Source organism: Ixodes scapularis, unplaced genomic scaffold, assembly GCF_016920785.2.
Source record: "Ixodes scapularis isolate PalLabHiFi unplaced genomic scaffold, ASM1692078v2 PGA_scaffold39__5_contigs__length_11793443, whole genome shotgun sequence".
NCBI classification, from domain to species: domain Eukaryota; kingdom Metazoa; phylum Arthropoda; class Arachnida; order Ixodida; family Ixodidae; genus Ixodes; species Ixodes scapularis.
In genome coordinates, this window is record NW_024609867.1 from 10,423,611 (window position 1) to 10,449,148 (window position 25,538).

General features: G+C 45.8%; 1 protein-coding gene across 1 annotated transcript in view; it reads right to left on the reverse strand.

Annotated features, from left to right (window-relative positions):
* The window catches only part of LOC115328052 (parathyroid hormone/parathyroid hormone-related peptide receptor), a 292,861-nt gene that overhangs the window by 23,575 nt on the left and 243,748 nt on the right, over positions 1 to 25,538 (reverse strand). Inside the window, exon 12 of the mRNA XM_042292197.1 lies at positions 15,110 to 15,266. Within this exon, the coding sequence (XP_042148131.1) occupies positions 15,110 to 15,266 (157 nt within the window). The remainder of the gene's footprint in view (positions 1 to 15,109; positions 15,267 to 25,538) is intronic.

Below are 25,538 nucleotides of genomic sequence, written 5' to 3' on the forward strand. Positions count from 1 at the left end.
GAATCAGGACTGTGACTCTGTGAGTAGGAATCAACGACTTTGAAACTTTCGTATAGTTTACAGCTTAATTGTTGCCTTCCGTTTGTTTTATTTTAATTGGTGTCTTGTGCTATTACATTTTAGTCCATTTTAATGTTTGTCCGTGCTATATTACAGTTTTGTTTCTTATCATTTTTTCTTGAATGGGGGAAGTACTTGTTTAGAGTTTTGGCGCTTTTATAAATAAAACTTTTTTTGCAAACCATATTCACGGTCTGCTCCTTCGACAACCAATCCCGCCAAAGGGCTGTTTACTTTCCGACGTCGAATAATACGTTACAATGTTTCCGAGCTAGCGATCGCCTGGATTCTATATTTGTAGCATACATATTTGTCGGAATGAGAGATTCCGAACCAGACCAATAAGGACTGGTCAGTGGCCTATTCTGTAGATATATCTACGTAAACACACGTTTGGCAGTGTGGGATAGCAGTAAAATGTATATTATGTGGATATTCATAGAAATGCATTATATGATCCCATGTCTGGACCTGGAAAGTATGGTACCTGTCCCATGGCAATAATTTTCATGTGATGCTAGAAGGAGCATCACATGAAAATTGCTTTATATGAGGTGGGTACCCTATTTGCCAGGCCCAAACACGGGATCATATAAAGCAGTCCATATATTGCATATAAGGAATTGGGCAGATATGGGTATATAAGGTATTGGGCAAATATGGTTTTATAAGGAATTGGGCAGATATGGGTATATAAGGAATTGGGCAGATATGGCTTTATCAGTCCAGATATGGTCTGAGTATGCATATCTGGCCATATCTGCCCAATTCCTTATATATCCATATCTGTATTTTTTAATATAAGTCCAGATATGACATTTCTGTAAGGGTTGCAATAGCTTCTCGGTGAGCTAATGCCAGCTCTGCAAAGGGAGAGGGATCTTCCCACGCTTTGCAGGCCGTAAGGTTGTGCCTTGCACAGCTCTCGTGTGTCACACCTCGCTCACTGGCTCCATCGCGAAGCATAGGTGCTGCATGAGTCGTGCCACACCGTAAGCCCATATACGGTCGGGTAACAAACCTGGGACCATTTGCCACTGCACTCAGCTATGGTATGGTGGCATGGACGGGGCATGAAGCAGGGGTACAGCTTGGAAATGCTGATCTTCATGACATTTTAAACACAATTTTCATTACTTTTGTGTCGAGTTGTCAGCATTCTAAAGGTGAGAAAGCAAGCAGCAGCGACAGCAAGAAAAGAAAAATTTAAGACCGCTTTCACAAAGAATCAATTACGAGCACTAGAAAGGCATGGAGTGTAATTAAAACGCTTCTAAAGGTGAATTAGCATATAAATTAAAATCTTGTGCCTCAAAAATAAAACAAAAACAATATAAATATAGTTATAACGATAAAAATATACACCAGGAGGACTTAAACCAAAACTACAGTCTGTAAGTTTGAAATTGGACACCTTAAACCACTTGGTCACCACCCAATTTTATCTCCAGGTCGTTCATCGAGGTATATGAATTTTGTTTGCAGCTGTCGGCTGCAAGAGAGATTGCCTTATTTTCATTTACTTTACTATTCCCACCAAATATGACAAGTGATAAAGAATAGAACCTCATTTGGTTGGCCGAGGCACTGTGCTTGCATCAAGGCAAACTAGCCTGTCTTGCTGGGTTCATATTTTGTTTCATCACCTGTTTAGGATTCTGTTGTCGCTCATCAAAAGAAGAAAAAAAGAACTGACTAATTCTGACTTATTCTGGTGTGCAGGTACCCTTGGCAGTAAACTCTGCTAAATGGGGCAAAATATAGATACTTTTTTTAGCAAATATGCATAGTTTTAGCAAAATGAGCTACACTATTTGACTAACGTGAAACAGAACGAGCCTCTCCACTTGGGTCTTTTTTCATCTCTCGCAGACACTATTTCCTGCTTTTTGTGGTTTGTTTCAAACTTTTGTATTCTGTCCGGCCAAAGCATCTGTGTTACACTAAGACCGGGTTCTTTAGGATATCTACAGGTATTCTTCGCAGCAAATGGCTTCCAATCAGGAACACGAGTTTGTTCTCGGCCACCGAGAGCAAGTATTTTCAAGGTGAGCTATTGCCCGCCTATATGAGTTTTGTATTTCATTCCTCTTAAATACCATAACCTAAGTGTAGTGGTCTTGCATTAGTATTTTGTTGTCTCTCTTCTGCAAAAACACCCAAGTTTGACTAAGACCGGGTTCTTTCTTATACATGCAGGTCTTGGTGGCAAGCACCAGCCAATCAAGGCCAGAAGTTTGCTCTTTGCCGCGCATGGCAAGTATTTTCAAGGTGAGTGATTGACGCCTATCTGAGTTGTGCATTTCATTCCTCACAGACACTCTATGTCCTGTCTTTATAGTGGTTTTGTGTCAGGCTTTTGTGTTTCTCTCCGGTCAAAGCATCTGTGTTAGACTGACTCGGTTCTTTAGGATATCTGCAGGTATTCTTTGCAGCTAATGGCTGCCAATCAGGAACACGTGTTTGTTCTCGGCCACTAAGAGCAAGTATTTTCAAGGTTAGCTATTGCCCACCTATATCAGTTTTGTGTTTCATTCCTTTTGAATGCCATTTCCTGTGTGTAGTGGTCTTGCACTAGTATTTTGTTGTCTCTCTTCTGCAGAAGCACCCAAGTTTAATTAAGACCGGGTTCTTTCTTATACATGCAGGTCTTGGTGGCAAGAACCAGCCAATCAAGGCCAGAAGTTTGTTTTTTGCCGCGAATGGCAAGTGTTTTCAAGGTGAGTGATTGATGTCTATCTGAGTTGTTTGTTTTATTCCTCACAGACACTCTATTTCCTGTCTGTATAGTGGTCTTGTTTCAGGCTTTTGTATCTCTGTCCGGCCAAAGCATCTGTGTTAGACTAATCTTTAGGATATGTGCAGAAATTCTTGGCAGCAAGTGGCTGCCAATCAGGAACACGAGTTTGTTCTCGGCCACCAAAAGCAAGTATTTTCAAGGCGAGCTATTGCCCGCCTATGTGAGTTTCAGCATTCATCAAGGAGCGCAAAATCAAAGCCCGGGGGTTGGCCATTGCAACAATGTTGACTCGGAAGCGCATAGGGAGGAAGCTTTATAAAAGTATCCACCTGCTTCTACAAGACAAACCAAAACTAAGAGTGTGGGTTCCATTTGAAAAAAAAAAAACATTGTCAGCCCGAATTAACTCGGGGGCGGCACGGAGCAAACAAGCCACGGTACGAGTATGCTTGGTTCAGGCGTTTGTAGGGGTGGTAGATGACTCGGTATTTTCTAAAAAAAGATATTTTTTTTTCTAAAAGTGTGGTGGTCGAATAATCAGGGATGGGCATTGAGTCGGGATGTTAAGGTAAAAATTTCATCCACATGCCGGGATTCATGGGCCTTGTCCCCCTCGCGAGGGGGACAAGGCCTTCAAAATATTGGGTTTGCAAAAGGGGTGAGTCAGTATTGACGTCAAATTTTACATCATGCTTCTCAATTTAAAACGCACTATAAATGACATGCCTGAGATTCGTTCGGGTGTACTTCCTCTCAGCAAGTATATGGTTCTTTCTCAAAAAGGTCTAATCTGATGTTGACCGCTCCTCAGGTCTCCAGCGACGATTTATCAGGACGAGACCCAACCGGGACACTAGGGAGGAACGGCTTAAGCAAGGGAGGCTACATATACGACAGCTTCTTGCGGACAAGAAACGAAAATAGATAGATGGTGGGTGTTTCATTTGCTATGCCTTTTGGCGTGCACATTATGTTTGTTATGTTTCAAGATTCCTGCAGAGTTCGGTTTCAACTATTGTAAAATACCGAGCATGCGCCCAGGTCGCAGAAGTGCCTACCCTCTGATCCGGAACGATCCGCAAATAAGCAAAGGGCATACCAGACACTCATCCACCTGTTTTGAGCCGTGCTCAAAATATTGAAAGAGCACATCAAGCGCCAGGTGCTGTGGCGTCTTTGCCACAATAGTGCCAATCGCAGAGCTGACAGATCCGTGACTGGCGCAAGCCATGGCATGGCCTTTGGGAACCAGGGAATCGAGATTAAAGAAGTAGCGCAGAAATTGGAGGCGAGTGGTGAAGGTGAGCAGAGTTAACAGAAAACAAGGACGAAGGGAGTTCCGTCGCATGAGGCATCTGTGTCCCGTGCATGTAATTTTGAGTGTGCGGTAGGTGGCTACCCAAAAAAATTGTTACTTGGACCTAACTAATCGCAAATCTCTCTTGCAGTTTCCATGGCCCACAAGCCAGCCGGCGCCAGTTCGTTCTCGTTCAAAGGTGAGGATTCTAGATTTTCTAGATTGCTCTGAAGCAGCAATACTGAAGCCAGACAAGCGGTACGGCATATTTAATTGACAGAACGACTGGGGACGCTTTCACTGAAGCTTGCTTTGCTGCAATACACGTGTGTATTGCAGCAAAACAAGCTTCAGTGAAAGCGTCCCTACTCGTTCTGAGCTCCGTCAATTAAAGGTGCCGTACCGCTTGTCTGTCTGGCTTCAGTGTTGCTGTAGGCGACAAAACGTGTGCCCGGCTTAGTGTGCTGTAGGTGGCTGGTCAAAGAAATTGATACTTGGATGCAGCTGATCGCAAATCTTTCTGGCAGTTTCCACAGCCTAAGAGCCAGCAGGTCCCAGTTTGCTTTTCTTTAAAGGTGAGAATTCCAGATTCCCGAAGCAGGAATACTGAAGCCATACGACCGGTACAGCATTTTTAATTGACGGAGCTCAGAACGACTGGGAGCTCCTGCATTGAAGCTTATTTTTCTGTAATACAAGCGGGCGACATTGGCACGTGCCCAGTTACGTCGCAAGAGGATATCTATGTCCCGCGCATGTAATTTTGAATCATTCAGACTTGGTGTACTTTACGGGGATACTCAAAGTAACTGCTACTTGGACGCAACTAACCGCAAATCTCTCTTCCAGTTTCCACGGCCTACAAGCAAGCAAGCACCAGTTCGTTTTTCCTCAAAGGTGAGCATTCCAGATAATCTAGTTAGGTGCGAAGCAGGAATAGTGAAGCCAGGCGAGCGGATACGTATATTTAATTGACCGAGCTCATAATGACCTGTGGCAGTGGCATTGAAGCTTATTTTTCCACAATCAAACGCCGACATAATTTTGAATCTATCCGGCTTGGTGAAGGATGGCTACTTGTCGCAAACTAATCACAAATTTTTATTTTGCAGTTTCTATATGGCTACAGCTAGCAGGTGCTGTTTTCATTAAGGTGAGGATTTCACATTCTGTTTTCAAAGATCAAGTTTTTGAATGAGAGTCGTAAACAATTAACTTTCTTTTGCAGTAAATGCCAGATCCTCCAGTTCAGGAATATGTTAAATATATTTGGTATGAATAAGTCCAGTGTTTTTCTTCTTTATTCACAATTTGACAACAGCAACATTTTTTTAACTTATCACTCAGAGTCACACACAAGAAGAGACTGTGTTGCAGAGAAATGTTGCGCTAAACGTGATATTCCAACTCGTATATAGTTTTATTGGTAGTCGATATAATATATTGGATTCCAATATCCATAATACGCTGAGTATATTGGAATCGTAAACCCCTATTGGATCCCCATACGACATATGGGGATCCAATAAGGGTTTATACGGTATTAGATTCCTATATTTTCAGCGTATTATGGATATTGGAATCCTATAACAAATCCTTATTGTAATACAATACAATAAATGTAATGTTTTCCAATACACTGTCTATATTGTATTGCAATACAATAAAAAGATATTGTTTACCAATATCCATAATACGCTGTTTATATTGGGGTTTTCCAATAGGGAAAGCCAGCGCTTGAGCTAAGCTGGACACAAGCCGCGCCTCAAGACAGTCGCGCGCCCCACCCTTTGCACTGCTTTGTTTCACTCAGTATCAGCTGATACGCTGTTCTAGCAAGCCGTCCCTGGTCCCTGTTCAAATTAATTTACCAGTCTTTTCCAAAGCTGAAAACATTATGCATCAAAACAAGGAACTTCAATAGGCGAGACAAATAAAGCCTTCGTTTTTTTTTAATTAAAAAAAAGCAAAAAAAAACAAAAAAAACAGAGATAACACCTTGAGTAAACTGACGACACTTATGGAACCATGCCGAATCAGATGACAAAACAAAATTATTTATACAATCCTGCTCAGTATGCTCGAAGGCTACGTACGTTTTATTGCTTCGTTTTCCGTCCATACCTTCTCGTCTCGTAGTGTATTTTTAGTTTATCACGGAGGTTGACAGTTATCTCAAAAATGTTTTCTCTTTTCTGCCGAGAAGTTGGGTAATACAATCAGACAATAACGTAATTTGGCTCGTGCTGAACTGTGAACACAAGTCGGCAAATTCTGCTTTGTCCTCGTTTTGCGGCGGTGGAAGGACTCGCACCTGTTCAGATTGCGCTGCCCTGCCATTTTTGCTAATCCCACGACGTCGAGGAGCAAGAAAATACGGCGCTGCGTAAACAAGTCGTTTTGGGCGTCGCCACGTGGGTAGTGTGGGTCTATGCGGATATATACACATAATATAAATAAACGTAAATGTGAGTGCCGAAAGCATTCCCATCCCCTGCTCAACAAATGCCGACGATGCTTGCTCGGTAGGACCAAGCGAGCCACCTGTATTACTCTGGGATTACAGATTTTCTCAGGTTTTCCAGGCCGTCACTTAGGTTTTGTTTGTGAGGCTATTCACTTCAAATCGTTCTTAGAAAAAGCTTGTTCGTAATTGCAGCAAGATAGGTGACAAACGGTACGGGGACAGGCACTCGCTTCCGAAATTGCACTCTTGCTGCTCTGCGGAGTTAGTCATAAATCTCCATTTAGTGTCGCGCTACTAGGCTATGTGTGCACGTGTGTGATACCAATACTGTGTTCTTTTGTTTGCATGTGAGATGGGTACACCAGGTAATATTGTATCAGAATTCTTTCTTATTATTTGCTTATAATGCTAGCAATAACAAGAAGAGTCTTACTACCCCAACACAATTAGCTAAAATCACAAATAAATACGACTCCAAAAACCTTTAAGCTGGTGACTTGAATTATATGTGATCGGGGGATCTCGCTTGATTGTAAGCGCCGTACGAAAAAATCCATAATGAGGTAGCACATTGCGTTGAGGGTTGTAAACAGCTTGTTGATTGAAGTTTTCTTCTTCGACTAAAATCTATCCCCAAATTATTTGGTGATTTAATTTAGTGTCAGAATACTACTCATTCAAGATTTTTCTGAGGATTCACCTATATGATTAATACATCCATAAAACCCATCTGCTCGAAACCGAAACCGAAACACCAGCATTCAAGCTCATGGCCGAAAGTCACGTGGCTACAATCAAACGCGTTTTTTTTTTCCCCCGTCAGCTTCTTTGGCCTCTGAAGCAGACAACGACAAACTTACGTGAACCGCTTGTCGTGCGATTATTTAACACTTATAACCCTCCCGCTTAATGCTCTGCGCTTGGCGGGTACCACGAAAGGTAGTTGCGAAGCAGCGGCCCCACGTCCGTCGCAATGATGGTCCGTCGTGCCCCGCTATCGCGTCGTTTAGCCCGTGGTACGTCGCCATATTTAGAGCGACGTGCACATGTACAGTGCTCCTGAAACTTAACCCCGCCACTCGGTCACCGAACTATTTATTTATTGGCGGCTACTCAGTGTTAAACTAGTCACTGTAGCAGATGGAACCATTACCTTAGGCAAAATTGTGATCGGGAAGTCGACACTTTTCCACATAGTTTGAGCGGTAGGCCCAGAAATAGCGCACAAAGTGCCAGAAACGGACCATCCCGTGGCGGCATTAAGTTTGGGGTGAGCTGTACTTCTGTGATCTGTGCAAAAAAAAAAAAAAATACTTTCTTTTTTTCCGGAAGTTTATTTGCATCTTTTTGGATGCCAAAAAATAGCGTTATCATTATTTTCTGTTTTTACTATTGCATTTAGGTCTTAGATAACCCACGACTTTGAGTATATTTTTACAGATAGTTTCAACTCCACGTGAACATGAAAACAACAGTGAGCGCGACTGAAACAGGCCAATTTTCAACGGGCTGTTTTCGAGCGGATAGAAAACTATTTTCTAGGCGCAAATTGTGTTATAAGTCGTCGGGCTCTTACAAGTCATGTTCAAATAAAAATGTAGGCAAGCATAAATGCCCTAGAAATGTCTTTAAGATTTCAAAGATTTAACCAATCAAGACCAAGGGCGCAATAGGGAGGAAATTCGCGCCCCGCAGAAATTTAAATGCCTTTGTGAGGGGGGGGGGGGGGGGGGGGGGGGAGGGGGCAGGCGACTACTCGCGAGCCAATCTGAAAGCCAGCGGTGCCATACCTCTTGGCTAAGATCCCACGGAAAAGACACGTCTCACGCAAATGAGGCAACGTAGCATTTTTCGCCTCCCGTAAGAATGCACATCGTTAAGACCAGAGACGACGGAAAGAATGGTGACAGGACACACGTCTCATTAGTGAGTTTTAGTAGTGCGTGCGTATAAAAAACGCAAGCCCTGTGCGTCTGCGTTAGCTTTCCAAAGTTCGACTGAGGCCCTGGATTTGTGCGTGGCGACTTCGCGCATGCGCAGCATGGAGAACGCAACGCTAGAGCAAACGCACAGCGTTTGCGTTTGCTCGTATACCCAAAGCTAAAACTCAGTGTTCAGACGTGTGAGCTGTCCCCATTCTTTCCGTCGTCTCGGGTCTTAATGGTGGCCAACTTTAACCAGCTCGCCTGCTTACTAGCGTTATCATCCCGTAAGTATACCCGATAAAAATAGTGACTTTTAGCAAACCGTTACCGTGTTCCGCGTACCGCACTACTGGTGCCTTTGGAGCCTGCTTTTAAGCAGGCGCCCAAGTGATACCGTGACCGCGGAGCGCGCGATTAAAAACGTAATTTAAGGCTCCGGCAGCTGCGGTACGCGGAACACGGTAAAGGTTTGCTAAAAGTGCCACTGGCCGCCGCCATGTCTTTGCTAGTCCGGACAAGCCCGTGCAATTTCAAGCTTGCCAAAGCTACGTTTACGCGGAAGCTGCACGTGCTTGCACTTGTGGGGTACCCGTCGGGGTGACATGCTTGCAATTGTCCATAAAGCGCGAAAGAGCTTGCGGACTACCGGGTACTGCAATCGGAATGCAAAAAAAAATTATCTAGCAAACATTTCTTGGGTCTTCGAATTGGTTGCTTTTCACAACCATCCTCCTCTTAATTTGCGTTTTTGGAGTACCGAAACTCGCAATTTGTTAACGGGAGGTAGAATTTCCTTTATTATATTACACCTGGTATGTCATATTTTGACAACGGATTACCAATCTTCACTTGTAGTCTTTCTGTAGAGATGATTATTCCAGTGAATTAGTTCGTAAACATTGTACGTTTAGCTGGCCCGCTATCACGTAATCAGAATATTCTAAGGAATAACTCTTTTTTTATAAACGGACTATTCATTTAGTTTATGATAGAAACGGGCAGAATGTAAAACCTCAGACGATGAAACAATAAGAAACTTGGATAGGCGACCATTATCTGAAAGTCATATAATAAATGTAAGGCAGTGTTTCAGGAGCGATCGACTAAGTGTTTCTAAAAAGTGCTCTCGGTGTTGGGTAGGCAAGGTCAGCCGTGTTTGCGCGGTGCAACGAAGTAGAGGGGCTTAGAGCGATAAACCGGGGTTCCGGTCTGCACTCGAAAGTGACCCCCCTAAGGCGGCTGCCATTGTACGCAAATTTGACCACTCGTCACATGACCAAACCAAAGACGTGACGTCACAGGAAAGATGGCAGCGCCCATGCAGCGGCTGGCCCCAGCTGGGCCGGAGCATTGGCCGGAGCTTGTCGGATGCTTTGTTCGTTGTCGTTCGTCTCGGCGAGTTGATTTTAGACGCGGAAGCCGTCATCTGAGGTTGTATGAGGCCGGTTGAAAGCGACTTCAAAGTTCGTGGCGTCTGACGTAAGTATAACGTGAAAATACGGAGGAACCGTGTGCATTTCGCTAGTGACCGACGGGGGTATTGCCACGAAGGAGACAATCGGCCCTACGTTGCACGGACCTCGGATTGATTCGGACACCGCGAGGATAAATTTTAAGGCGACATTTCTGTGCTCTCGTTGACCATCGGAACCTTCGAGATCTGCAGTAAAGCGTGTGCAATATATTTGGATACACAGTTTAGCGACGGAAATTGCGTGAGTCGTGCTTGGGTGTGTGCAATCGTGGTGCCGCTTCGTTCAAATGACCGAAGGCTCACTTTGGTTGTGCGGTGCACCGGAGAGCTGCCTTGCCGCTTTTAGTTCCCGTGCCGTGCTAAATGATACTGTCTTCTCAAATTGTTCCGGCGTAGACGTGCACTTTCACGGAGCACAGGTGTGCGGCGCGCCGAAGAGCTGCCTTCAAGCTGGTAGTTCCTGTGCCGTGCTTTAGGTGATGCTGTGCTGGCTACTTAATTGTTCTGGCGTAGACGTCCACTTTCACGGAGCACAGGTGTTGCAGTTCGTATTGATTCCGCTGGTCTGTCGCACGTTTCGTCGACACCAAAGTTTCATCAACACTCGTTACACGAATTGCAAGCTGTAGGGGCATTTCATCGCGCGTGCTACCTACCCAGTCCACCCGTTCACGCCGCTTTGCGACTGCAGTCTGCAGCGGCTCATTACCAGAAAAGTGGTCCCGCATCGATTTCAGTTCAGCTCGTCCACGGCAGTCGCCAGACCCCAAAGGAGAGGATTTATTCGGACAGAATGCCACTAAAGCAATGCAGCTTCTTTAGTGGTCAGGATAGGCTCTTTTCTGTCTGTTTTGTTATATTGTCACGGATGCTTGCTCCACTCCTATTTTCTATCAATATTTACTATTCTGGAATGTTCCAGGGCCATGCTCAGCTGTCATTGTATGTTCTGGTTGAGGTGCTGCGCACTTTACCGATAGCCCTTCACTCTGCGTGGACCCTGGCGGCTCCTTAGCCGAGTTGCCCGATAACAAGACACGGGTGGCACATTATCCCGAGTCTTAAACCCCCGGCGAGCCGTGAACCAAGTCCGATCCCCAGCCCGGCAGAAAAACCGCAAGACGAGCGAGTACCACAAGGACGAAACTCGGAAATACACCACGAAAAACTTGAAATCCAAGCCAGTCGCTGCTACCAGCAAGAACCACCGGATCTAGGTCTTTTGCCAGAAAAACCGAAGCTGACTAAGCCAACAATGACAAACCTGTAGCGGCAAACCACGTCCGCTCCCACCATCGTTTGCATGCCCGTCGAACATCATACTCTGATGCCCTTTCACGCAAGGTGCATAAGATGTTGAGGGCTGGATTGAACAATATGACCGTGTCGCCCGCCACAGTGGGTAGATGGACAACCAGCTCCTGCAGAAACTATATTTCTCGTGGAAGAAACTGCGAGGCACTGGTTTGAGAACCACGAATCCTCCTTAAAGTCGTGGGAAGTTTGCAAGATCGAGCTGAAGTGCACGTTCATCGGCCAACGTTGACGAGAGAGAGTCGAATTCCTGATTCTGTCCAGGACACGGCCCCAAGAAGAGCGTCACCACCTTCGTGGAGGATGTTTTGCCTCTGATCGAGCACCCACGCCAACCCTGATGCTACAGAAGACAAGAAGCTAAGAATCCCATGTCCCTCATGCGAGGGACAACACCTCCGGCAGCCTTGTCTGCAACCTCACGACAACAGTCGAAGGGTTCATATCAATGAGGCTTCCAACGTTGAATGTATACATTGCAGGCCCGAGCCTGTCACTATCAACAACTCCCCAGCGTCTCGACTCTCGAGTCATCCAGCTGCAACTTCGATGCCAGCCCCCCAGGCATACGTGACATCATCCACAACGGTGTCCGGGAGGAGATAAGGAAGCTAGTTCCTGCCATCAGTTGCCCGGCTTTTATTTTGATCGCCAAGATTGTTTCAGAAGAAGTTCGACAGGCATTTCAACTGGAGACTTCTTCGAGCGAAGTGGCATCTGACGAACCGAGGGCGACCTATGCCACAAAGTCACAACGACCAGCACCGGCTACCTGTTACTATTCAATGCCAATTCAACGAGATACCCCAACGCTGAAGCATTCCCGACATCGGAAAGAACCAGTGTAGGTCCGCGCTGAACAAAGTACACTGACGAAGACGGAGGTACTGCGAATGGCCAACCGAAAACCACTCTGCTACCACTGCATGTGGCCGACCTTCTCTACTGGAGGTGCCCGTACCAATGAATTGGCTTGCAAGGGTTCATGCCGAACGACCCTCGACCACGTCTCGACGAGTGTCCGCGGAAGATTGAGGATTATCTTCGGCGGTCTTTGTCCCTGGTGCCGACATTACCCCGAAGCTCGTGATCTACTTCATCTGGACGGGAGATAAGCACGACAAAGCAGGTGAGCGGCAATGAAGGAGAGTTGATCTGGTGTCTGTTATCGTTCAAGGACAATACCTAATAATTTTCTGACACTAATTATCCGTGTCCACGCCACGAAGCACACAATTTCCAACTTTGACGGAGAATGCCGCTCAGTGACTTAAAGAAATAGAATGGTTGGTTGCTCTCAAAAGTGGACTGCAAGCATCACGAGACTTCACTTTGCCACACAAGACTTACACAAGTGGCAGTGGTCGTGGGATCCAGAATGAATCTCCATTACGAAATGGAAGTGAAATGGCTTGATAGCAAACAAACATTGTGGCCAGCTATCAAGTCAACGTTACAGCAAAAGGCACAGCCACATAACCAATACATGCCCGAGCTTGCTACATTGATGCAGAAAACTACCAGGAAAATTTTGCGGATTAGAAGCCAGCCCTGCAGCTTCAGTGCATCAGATGTCAGTGGCCGCACATGACGTATGATTACAAGACGACATGAGTCGGTCAAAGTTGCTACTCGACCAAACTGAACACCGACGTGCCAGGAGAGTCATCCCACAACAAGGTCCCCAGGTGTTACAACTCAACGCCTGACAGGAGACTGTCGCAGAAAGAACTCGTTCTGGAACCATTAACTAAGAATCAATAATTATGTAATCCAGTGGAAATAAACATATTTGATACACTAACCAGATAAACATATTTCCGCTTGCCTTTACACCTCGAGTTTATACACCAAGAATTGTGTTCACCGCACGCGCAGGTCCTTTTGAGGACACTCGCATCTCTGACCCTTCAATATTAATTAATGGGACATACCAGACGGGCAGACTTGTTGCATTGGGCTGCACCTATTCCACTTTTCCTGAACATGTGGCACATCCAAAAACCAACTCCAGTGATGTGAAAATGTTATTTATTAATTTATCCCTTCAGGGGCCTTCGTAGGCATTGCAGAGAGGATACTTAAAACTACACACATGATAATAACATTAAAGCACACAGCTGTAACTTGTTAATTGCAAAAATAAACACACCTCTGAGCATATACTTTAAAAATATGTGTTGATGCATTGTTATATAGCAGGACACTTCCTATATGTATGACACAATAGACCCTTTGCAGAACCCCATCAAGCAACACACTGTTACCATTTTTTTTTTCGTGTAAAGCACACAAATGGGCCCCAGTTCACGTCGAATGCTAATGCAGCATTCAAGTCCAATAGGTGCTGAGCCGAGTTCACAGTGATGGCGGACATTACATTCTTGTCGAACAAATGACCAAAGTATGAAAGCCTGGGGTAATTAGAGTAGTAGCTACTGTAATTTGTTTCATCAAATTTTGGCAAACGGTAAAGGCTACAGTCTCGGTGAGCCAATATGCACGTTTGAGAGAGGCACATGACAATGTGTCATTCAAAGTGCTCGTCTGCACAGATTTGTCACGCACCTTCGCTCTGTCTCTCTGATTGGCTCGAGAGGGTTGTGGCGGTTACCCTTTTCCAGGTTACAATGATACAAAGTATAGGCAACCCACACTTTTCAAAAAAGTCTATTGAAGAAACCGAAAGGAATGGTCAACGTTTTTCAACAAGACTGCTCTTCAGGCAAGAGATGAACACAAATATGAATCATCTTATCCAGGTAATTAGAACAAGTAAATAATTGAACGACTAATACAATGCACTCTTGATGAAAAAAAGTATTGCTGCAATAAATCCTACGAAAGAGAAAAAGGTGCAGTTAATCTATGCATACACCAAAACAGTAAAACATTAAAAAAAATCGCAAGGGTGCAGGCGAGCTGGTGAATATTAACCATGTTGAATTAACTTCAGAGTGGGGTAGAAAATGAACAGCAAAACGTAGAAGGGACAGAAAATAGACAGGACGATGTCTCAGGCTCAGACGTCGTCCTGTGTATTTTCTGTCCCTTCTACGTTTTGATGTTTAACATGACCAAAAGAGTTGTTCTTATTGCAAGTCAAACAACTTTGAAGCAAGTGCCTGCAACGATTTATTCATCCCCACACTCAATAAGACGTCATGCTCGTAACTGAAAATAAGTGTGCACTTCGCACTCACCAAAAAGGAAGAAAAGCGATCGAATGTAGAATCGTCGATTAGCACAAAGGGTTAAAGATCGCAGGAGTTTCCTCGCTAAAAGTTGCTGTGATTATGCAGTTACCTAGGGCTGAAACAAATTCCCCTAGCCCCTATATCCGACGCACACATTTCGCGTCGATTCTCAGTCATTCCCACGTTCAAACAAAGCTAAGAGAATGCGAAAATTTCATGCTAAAAGCACTCAAAGTTCTACCGATCCTCGAACAGATCCCGAATCCGAGCACCGGTACAGCGACACGGCTGATGCTGTCTCACGGGTGTCAATATCCAGATGATCCAGAGCGATCTTGCGCAAAAAGGGTATAACGTCTCATTCCTTCATATCTTCACATTATTCCTGCGTCAGCGAGCACGAAAAAGCCCGAAATCATCGGAAAGCAGCTGCACATCACGGCTGCCGCGCACCGAACAAACTCGCATCCATCAGCTCTGGGCGCTGCCATCTTACCTGTGACGTCACTGCTCTTGGGAGGTCACGTGACGAGTGGTCACATTTGCGTAAAACATGGCGGCAACCGGGGGGGTGCCACTTCCGAACTTCCGGTTTATCACTCTAAGCCCCTCTACCTCGTTGGCGCGGTGCTCACCGGAATGCAACGATTGGATGGAACTCCGACCTCTGCTGAGGAAAGTGACCGACTGGGTGAAGAGCGAGTGCCGGTGCTGCAGCTGCTTGTCCCCGCAGCCCGGACCGCGACGGTCGCAGCGCCATCTCTGGAACAACTTGCGCAGCTCCGTCTGCACCTGGGGCGCCAAGATACGCGAGCAGTCAGCGCAGAACGCTTCTTTGGGCAGACGCCCAGTTAGCGAAAATGAAAGAAGACACCCTTTGGTAATGCACTTCCTGCCCGAAGACAATTAATGATGATACAGGTTACATAAACGGTACCGATGATAAGGGACATGTGCTACGTTATTCTTATATTGCAGTTATTAGGATAATCTAGGCGTTATAGAAGGAGACGCATAAACAAAGCATGAACTATATTTACATCAGAGTATAAGTTTATCACAGATAAAACGCAATGAGCTTAGAAATAGAGTTATTACAGTAGTATAAAAGGTTACATATAAACTTGCAGCTTAAAAAAAAAAAAAAGAAATACATCAAAAATTCAATTTTTATTTTGTCATTGGGCAAGCTGTCCTCGTCTCGACAGATCCCGAAAAAAGATAAGATTGGAATACGTCGGTTCCGCATTTGAACAAACGACATTTCTTCCTTTTGATCGTGTCTCTTGCGCCCAAGACTAGCGCGTCCTGAAAATATATTTAGATTGATAAATACCGGTGGAGTTACGAAAATTATTATGTAAAAGTAGGCGTTGTCGCCGTTCCGCCATTGTCAAGTCTACTACATTACAATAGTAACTGACAACTCAATTATGGAAGAAAGTACGCTGCGAATTTGGAACATGTTATTAGTGCTCCACAGTCAACAAGATCGGGGCACTAGCAGATAAGAACAGAAAATAACGAATCATGAAATAAGAAGCGTCAACGCATCCGGCAACGCCCTGCCTTTCTTATGCTCTCACTTACTCTCAGTTACGCTCTCAAGGATAACTCGGTGAGAAGCTAATATTCGCACTACCTAGGATGGTACCTGGAGGCTGGAACGCGTCTCCGACTGGCTGCCAACCACGTTAAAAAAGTAGTCCGTCGATTTTCGCGCGATGACGTCATAGGAAGTGTCACGCTGTCGCCGGCAGCGATCCTGGCGGCATCATAGAAGCGGCGATGGATGCGGCTAAAATTGTATGCTGTTTCTGTTGACTGCTATAGCGGGAAGGAGGGGGGGGGGGGGCGGGGGAGGGGCTGGCGGCCTCGTCAGAGGGCTTTTTTGCCTTCTTTTGCTGCAGCCCCCAAGACGTATGTATGACGCATGTATATCTGAAATAAACTATTCTATTATATTCTCTTCAGACGCCTGTTTTGCTCCAGGTCGCTCTCCAGCTCGACAGCCCACGGAAGCTTTGGGCAGCCAGGAGTCGGGACGCCGTAACGTCAGCGACACTCACGTTCGCTTGTACGTTTCGCCATCCGATGGCAAGACACCCAGGTTTTTGATACGTCACTTGTCGCCACTTTGGGACCACTTTCGATTCAAGGGCGGAATGGTACAGGAAAGACGTCAGGCGGAGATGTGTTCCGGGCACCGTACCAGGGGGAAGAAGGAGGGAAAGGGAATTCGCCACAGCATGGAGGCGGACATGATAGACGCGTGTGTTGTTGGACATTTACAACTTTATTTTATGCGAGACAAAGGGCACATACTTGTCATCTAATGTGCTGTTTAGATAAATGTGCACTTTGATTGCAGCTCATTTGTTTGGTTTCGTTTTTTTTCCCATCATGTGATCACGCACAGGCATTTGCCTGTGGTTTTGTTCACATCGGCCAGGTCACCGTCTCGGCGAGTCATATCTGCGAAGTGCGACTCAAGGGCTGGTTTGTGCTTATCAGAAGTATCTTATAAGATAAGTATATCGCGAAACATGCGAGAATCGTCGTAACGGTGACTTCTTGTTTTAACCTTTTTTTTTTTTTTTGTAGTTGCACATCTGGATTTGAGCTCATGCACCTAACAAGGGCCTCCTTGTTGGCCTGCTTCCAGTATGAGTACGCTTCCTTTATGACGCTTAGCTGCAAGCACAAGCCCGTAGACATGATACTCCTGGTGCTCGAGTGCAATGCAGCCTGGGCGCATTACAAAGGAGTTCGAGCACGCTCTAAATTCACGCGATGACTAGAGATAATATCAGACAGTTGAAAAACTTCCACGTTGCTCCTGTATTTTTCATTCGAACGTAGAGCTGTTCAAGATGTTTTAAAACATTCAGCAAGTTTCAGTAATGTGCCCAAACCTGATACAGCTTCGTAGCAGGCGGAAATCAGACAAGTGGATATCATTTCGTCTAATGTGCACTGTTGCTTCCTAGGCGTCCTCAAAACGTTCCTACTCCTTCATTTACTCAGCTACACTTTTTGAGTCAACCTGATTAACCAACCTGTTCTTTAAGGCTAGGGTCAAGTAATCAGTGTAGCTTGCAGTCGTAGTCAGAACTTCCAGGAAAAACAAGTGATTTTAGCTGAGCAGTTTTAATTATATGCTGATTTTATCCCTGTGGCATTTTACTTAACCCAAGGCATCTTGCACTAATCTTTTGAAATTACCACTATACATGCGTACATAACATTCAAAAAGGAACCCGATGACTTGTGCCTCTAAATACGTGGCAGGTAACTGCATTTTTTCATAGCAGGTCATCATTACAAGGTGCGACCGTACTGTTGCGGTTTATGTACCCAAAGAAATTCTAAGTCACAAGCGCGTATAGCGTGACCAGGGTTGCAACAGAAGGCCCCTATCGCCCAAATTGATCACATATTATCACGCGGGAATGCGATATACAATTCCAAGTTTCAGACAAATAAGGAATGGCCAGTGCATGGATGCAAGGATTGGTGCTTCAAAGAAGTCAATCGGCGGAGGATGTTGGTCCTGGTAATACGGAAGCCCGTTAATGAACGCCCAGTTTTGGAAGGTGACAAGGATATGCCAAGTGTTTTCAGTGTATTGATGAGCCTAGCTCATTGTACCTAATGAAAAACAGTCTCAGATGGTGGGCTATTTCTTTTTAGTGTCATGACCCGTGAAGGCGCACTTTGATGATTTAGTGTGCCCGGTGCGTTGATGTCGCTCGTTAGTTTATTCACAGCTGGCTCAGAAACTACGTAAGACTTGTTTTATTCTGATAATTTGTTTCAAGTATTGTGTATAGTACTGTAACCGTCCTGTAGATGTGATTATATCACTTGATAAAATTATTCTGATGAGTTTCAATGCTGGAACAATTAATGTATGTCAAAGATGTTTGCAATTGGTGGTTTATTTTTGTTTTTTAGTAATATTTGGAGTGTTAGAGGTCTTGCCATAGGTTACTAATTACTGAGCTTGATATCAAGGATGCCTTCTCGGCAATTTACATTAAAGGGTGTTGAGAGTAGCATTATACGGAGCCGGTGGATGAATACAAAAGCTTTTCTTAATATTTATTAGTCTATGGATTAACTGTGAGTCTCGCGTTATGACACTGGAGCATGGGGAGGGATATCAAAGATACAAAGATTCGAAGTTTTAAAGATGTGTTCAGTTTTCTTTATGCCGTCCATCCCTGACCTTTAGACAAGGTTTATGATGTCTGTTCTCAACCAGGCTGCTTTCATACTTGCTGTGACTGCTTATCTTCGGTTCTTTTATCGAAATGCATGCTTTACTTGAATCTAAAACACTTTGTCCCAAATGTGACACTTTAGGTCTACAATGAAGGCCTACAATCAGAGAAAGCCAAACATAAAGATGGGTAAAAAAGAGGTTTCAAAACGCAACAAGCAACCATCATTCTTCTCTGAAGGCGTCCAGCTTTCCTTCACCTGACATCATTGAATAAAATATGGAGACCTATTTGCTTGATGTCACAATAATGTGTCTATAAACTTGCATATTGTACAAGAAATGCACCTTGGATCCATGAACAGTGCCGGGGGGTATCGAGAATGAAAATGTTGGCGATATCAAAATAAATGCTGCATATCTTGATCAAATTATGAACAACTGTGCAGTAGTTCTAAAATGTTATATTTCTTTTTAAGAATCCTATTAGTGGCCAGGTTCAAGGCAAGGAAACAAAATACCTTGAAGGGTATTAGATAAAAGTCATCCAAGCGTTCGCTCTGTCTGATTTACAAAACACGGCAGCATAAGCAGGAGTACTTACTGCTCACATTATAGGTGCTGGGAATCTTCCATATTGTGATACCAAAATAAATATTATTTAATTCGGAAGAAGTCACCTCGCGATCTAGGAACCGTCAACTGACGAGAGTTGTACGAACGGTTTGAAATTCGAAAACCGAGGTGCGGCGTCTCTATACACCCAGTGCCTCACAACCATACCACACACCGTGAACATTCCAGCTCTCCTTCGGATAATTGTATTGCAATCTTGCAGCAAACAGGGTGAAACATCTCTAGTATGTGGACTGACGAAGCCTATGCAGTGCGGTCGACAGAGAACGAATCCTAGCTTTCAATGTCGCTTCTAAGTGAACCCACTCGCTCATTTCGCCGTTAGAGCACTTCTGGTGGTCTCACAAATACTCTTCCGGCTTTCAGTCACATTGCAGAAGCAGTTGTAACATGTTTTGGACACCAGAGCACGCAAAGCGAGAACACCAAAATAACGGTGGGAAATTTAAAATGGGTTGTTGCCAGTGTTCTACAGCGCACTCTTGGTCCAAACACAACCAAAACAACAAAAACGAAGTATCGCAGGGCAGCCGACGGTATCGGCCGCAATAAAAAAGACGCGCAGGTGGTCAAATTTTCTCGTAAACTCTAACTTGAAGAGCTACCGGAACATTGGAAACCACTGTTGCTGTCACGGCCGCCACCACGGAGTGCCGCAAAGGGGGAAGGGAACGCGTAAGAAACGGTGCCACGCCTCCTCCCCCCCCCCCCCCCAACCCCTACATCGTACCCTAACTATCCGCGACTGAAACGGTGTGTATCTAATCCCTGCTCCTCATTTCAACATGTTCTCGGCCAGACCGCGGACGTTTTCACTGCCCGTTTTGAGAGGAGCAAACTCCCCCTTCAACAAAATCGCGCCTTGGACGCTGGGCGTTGTTGTGTGCTTCCTCTGGAATGTCGAATGGGAGCATACATCTGGAGCGTTTTCTCTGGTGGATATTCCGTAAGTACGCAAAATAAGATATGCCACGAGTCTCCTTGTTGTAATATTGCATATGTTGCCGAAAGTCGGGATGGATCTCACCGCGGTCATGTAAATATTAAACCAAGTCCTTTTTATAAGTCAGTTCGTGGCGACTCATTGCGCAAAAGATGGTGCCGAAACCCGGGACTTCAAGCCAGGAACGACCCTAAGAAACCGTGAACGATCGGTCGACCCGGACTGACTTTCGAACGAACGACCACGTAAGAGATTCTTTCAACTGCCGGTTATTACCTAGCCTGGAACGATATGGAAAGAATAAGAACGAAGAGGACGTCGAGACGAGCGCAAAACACCCACATAATCCGAGAGGCGACCACTATTCTTCGGCCCAGCGACGTGGAACTAATCGAAGGGACTCTGCGGAAACTGGACGTCAACTACGAAGAACTCAAGAAGCTCAACACTGACTTAGAATCATTTATTGCGGATGGAGATCTTGAGGCAGGGTACTTGTCATTGATGGAGTACGAAGAACAGACAACTTCCGTTTTGAGTCTGCTTCGGAGTTGAGCGACGCAACTTCGCTCAAATGAACCGCCACGCCCATCAGCATCAGCAATTGGCTCCCACAACGAAGAAAGAGGCGAAAGGAGACGCAGCGGTGTAAAGCTTCCTAGGTTGCAGCTGCAGCCATTCAAGGGCGATCTTTCGGAGTGGCAGCCATTTTGGCAACAGTTCAAACGAGCTGTGCACGACAACGATGATCTGTCGAATGGCGAGAAGTTCCAGTACTTGAAGACGCTGGTAAACGGACCGGCGAGAGCTTCCATTGCCGGTCTCCCCGTAACGGATGCCCACTACAAGGATGCAATCGAAAGTTTGACAAGACAATTTGGAGACGCACGACTAATCCAGAAGGAGCATCTTTCGAAGCTTCGCGATCTTCAAGCTGCAACCTCCTCAACCGACACAAAGGGGCTGAGAAGGCTTTTTCGTCAAGTGCAAGCCCACGTACGAGGTCTTCGAGGGCTTGGAGTCGCACCTAACACGTATTCAACCATGCTGACAGATATTGTCATAAGTGCACTCCCGTCCGACATCGTGGTCGACTATTACCGACGTGCTGGTCACTCCGAAAGGAAGGCGGTCTTCCAGGATGGAGGAAACATGGCCTCGACACTATTTCTGCCAACGTCACTGGAAGAACGGTCTTCCTCATCCGGTACTGCGAGCACTGCGGCGCCGGCCGCGACACCAACATTACGAGCTGAAGATATTCCAACAGGCCGACGTCTTCCGGAAGGCGAATTGGAAACCCTGCTGGAATACCTACTCATCGAGATCGAGAGCAGAGAACGATCGGGAGTCATCGATGATCGCCCGCAGAAAAGGAATAGCAGAGACCAACAACAGAAACGAGCTTTATTACCATCCTCTTCGGTTCTGCATGCCAAGGCACATGACACAAAGAAGGGCTTCTTTTGCGGAGCCACGAACCACGATACAGAGCTCTGTTCCAGTGACATCTCTTTGAAGGAGAAGAAAGCGAAGCTTTCTGGAGAAATGCGATGTTTTCGGTGCACACTAAGAGGACACAGATCAAAGGATTGTCGCAGGAAGTTGTCCTGCACTACCTGCACAGGACGACATGCAACATCAATGTGTGATCCCACTTGGAAACCTTCATCGGTCAGCGGCGAAAACCAAGCCATCACTACTAGCGTTCAGAGCACCGGCAACAATAATGCTGCAGGCTTGCTGGACGCAGAAATTCTTCTGCAAACCATTCGGGCCTGGGTAGTCGGATGTGGGCGCAGTGTGTGCATACGTGCTATCTTTGATGGCGGAAGCCAGCGAACATTTAATCGCGAAGACATTTCACGTAAGCTGAATCTGAAGGTGTTTGGTGTGACTGACCTGCGTTTGAACACCTTTGGAAGATCGACTTCGATACCACAACAACGAAGGTTGGTTGAAGTGAAGATGCGCAGTCAGTACAGTCATGAGAATTATGTTATTGAAGCGGTCGAAATACCATTCATATGCAAAGACGTTGTCCAGGTACCTGTGGATCATAAGTTTGTCCAGAGCATAGAACAAGGAGGAGGCTACATAGCAGATAAGCTTCTTCTCTTTGGTATGCCAACGGAACCAGGAATAAGCCTCCTTATTGGCTCAGACCAACTGTGGAAGGTCACGACCGACGAGATGCGGCGATGTGAGGGCAATTCCAGTCTAGTGGCCTTCAACACCAAATTTGGTTGGACTTTTCAGGGACCAGCATCGCTGCATAGCTCTCTTGCTGGATCTACTAAGACGATGATCTGCGCGCTACAACTTGGGACAATTGAAAACGCCGAGGAAAATACCTTGAGAAGCTTTTGGACCCTGGAAAGCATAGGAGTAATGGATAACCTGTATGACGTGGGTGAAGAACAAAACGCGGTGTGGAATGAGTTTGAGCGAACTATCGTAAAAGTAAACGGACGATACGAGGTGAGCTTGCCTTGGAAATCGAACGCAGGCGAGCTTAACGATAACAGAGCTGTAGCGCTGAAGCGACTAGAAGCTTTGCAGAAGCGACTCTCACGAAATGAGTCTCTCTTGAGAGATTATGAGAATGCCATGTGCGGCTATTTCAAAGCTGGACACGCGGAGAAAGTCCCACCAGGGTCCTCGGACAACTCACGTATCTATTACATGCCTCACCAGGCAGTGATTCGGATGGATTCTGAAACCACAAAACTAAGAGTGGTGTTCGATGCATCATCACATTCGCAAGGAGTTGCCTCACTGAATGACCATCTTGAAAAGGGGCCAAAGATGAACGCCGATTTGGTCGAGATTCTTATACGTTTTAGAACATACCCTATCGCTATCACAGCCGATATAGAAAAGGCCTTTTTACATGTAAGCGTGCAGCCTGATGATCGTGACGCACTGCGATTTTTATGGTTTGACACTGCTGAAGTACCGGCAGAGGAGCACCAGGTTGAAGAATGGCGGATGACCCGCGTGCCGTTTGGAACCTCGGCGAGTCCATTCCTACTTTCGGCAACACTCAAAGATCACCTGCAAAGCGTGAATGGGGAAATGAAGGAAGCCGCAAGTCTTCTTCAAAAGTCTTTTTATGTAGATGATTTGCTTGTCGGAGCTCAGACAGTAGCGGACGCTAGGCACCTTCAAACCCAAGCCAATCAAATCGTGAAAGAAGCCGGCATGACACTTCGAAAATGGGCTACAAGCTCCAGCGAACTCCAAGAAGTGATCGACGAAGGTAGCTTGGCAACAGACTTATCAGAACCAAGAGGGGTCCTTGGTTTGAAATGGAGACGGGATAATGACACTTTATTGATTCCGGTAAAAAATATCCTGAACTTCATCGACAGTAACGACAGGACGAAGCGGGGAATGCTACGGGCTGCAGCAAGGGTTTTCAACCCACTCGGGCTCGTAGCACTCTTTGTGATAAGAGTGAAGATTTTGTTCCAGCGCCTAAGGGAACGCGGACTCGATTGGGACAGTGAACTTCCTGAAGACCTCTCAGGAGACTGGCAAAAATGGTGTAAGGAGCTTCCACAGATAGAAGACATAGTGACGAACCGGTGCATCATGAGCACACGAAAACAGCATCAAAATACTGTACAACTCCATGTCTTCTGTGACGCTAGCCCTCTCGCTTATGGAACCTGTGCGTACCTGAGGGTTGACTACAGGGATGGAAACGTAGACGTCAGTCTGGTGTTCGCCAAAACACGAGTAGCTTTTATAAAGCGGTTGACACTTCCTCGTCTCGAGCTTATGGCGGCCGTGATCGGTAATCGAATTGGAAAATTTCTCAGAAGGATACTGGAGTTTCAGGAGACATTCTTCTGGACCGACAGCACAATCGCTCTTCATTGGATCAAGGGCTCGGCCTCCAAGTGGAAACCTTTGGTTGCTAATAGGGTGACTGAAATTCAATCAGGAGGGGAACCAACAAGTTGGAACCACTGCCCTGGACCAGAAAACCCAGCTGATTTAACAACACCTGGAACCACGGTAGAGGACCTAAAAAAGAAACAACTATGGTGGGAGGGCCCTAGTTGGCTCTCAGAAGACCGAACAACTTGGCCAAGTACGAATATAACCGAAAAGATGTCGACCGAAGTTGCAGAAGAAGAACGAAGGTGTAAACCTCACGTGCTACATATACTAACCGAGGAAACGATACCGCTCTTGGAGTTAGGGCGATACAGCAAACTAGAACGTGTTCTTCGAGTTACAGCGTGGATCATGAGGTTCTGTAAGAACTGCAGAACACCACCAAGTAAAACGGGGGGTCCTCTGGCCACAGATGAACTTGAGAAAGCAGAACTGTTTTGGATTAAACGAACCCAAGAGGAATCCTACACCAATGAGATCAACGAACTAGTGGAAGACAGAAGTTTGAACGCGCAATCCAGCATTATTGCTCTCAGTCCTTACCTCGATGCCAACCGGCAACTGCGACTCGGAGGACGACTCCAAAACAGACACGAACCAGTAGAAGTCGAGCACCCACTACTGTTACCCTCTGGGCATCGCTTCACAGAACTTCTGATAGACAGCATGCATCGACTTACATTCCATGGAGGAATACAAGACACCGTAACCCAGTTAAGAGAACGCTATTGGGTTCCCAGAGCTCGGCAGACGGTGAAGAGGGTTATTAACCGCTGCAACGTCTGTGCTCGGTCAAGAGCCCAAAAGGCATCAGCACCAACTGCTCCGCTTCCAGCAGAGCGCGTAAATGAAGCAGGGCCGTTTGAAATAGTAGGAGTGGACTTTGCCGGGCCCCTCTTGGTCAAGTCTGGACACGGCATGGAGAAGGCGTACATCGCACTATTTACCTGCGCAGTTACGCGCGCCGTACATCTAGAGTTGGTCACATGCCTGGCTACTCCAGCCTTCCTCATGGCCTTCCAGAGGTTCACAGCCAGGCGAGGAGTACCTCGGGTGGTGTACAGTGACAACGCTTTAACTTTCAAGAAAGCCTCCAAGGAAATTTGCGACATCTGGAACGTGCTCAATGACAAGAAAGTGCACGAACACTACTCCGAGCATAGGATACAGTGGAAATTTATCGTAGAGCGAGCCGCCTGGTGGGGCGGATTTTGGGAACGCCTAGTGCGCACCGTGAAAACAAGTCTTCGAACGGTTCTAGGAAGGAACAGCTACGAATTTGAAGAACTTACCACCATCCTCCACGGAATTGAGGCGGTCGTTAATTCAAGACCTCTCTCATTCCTACATG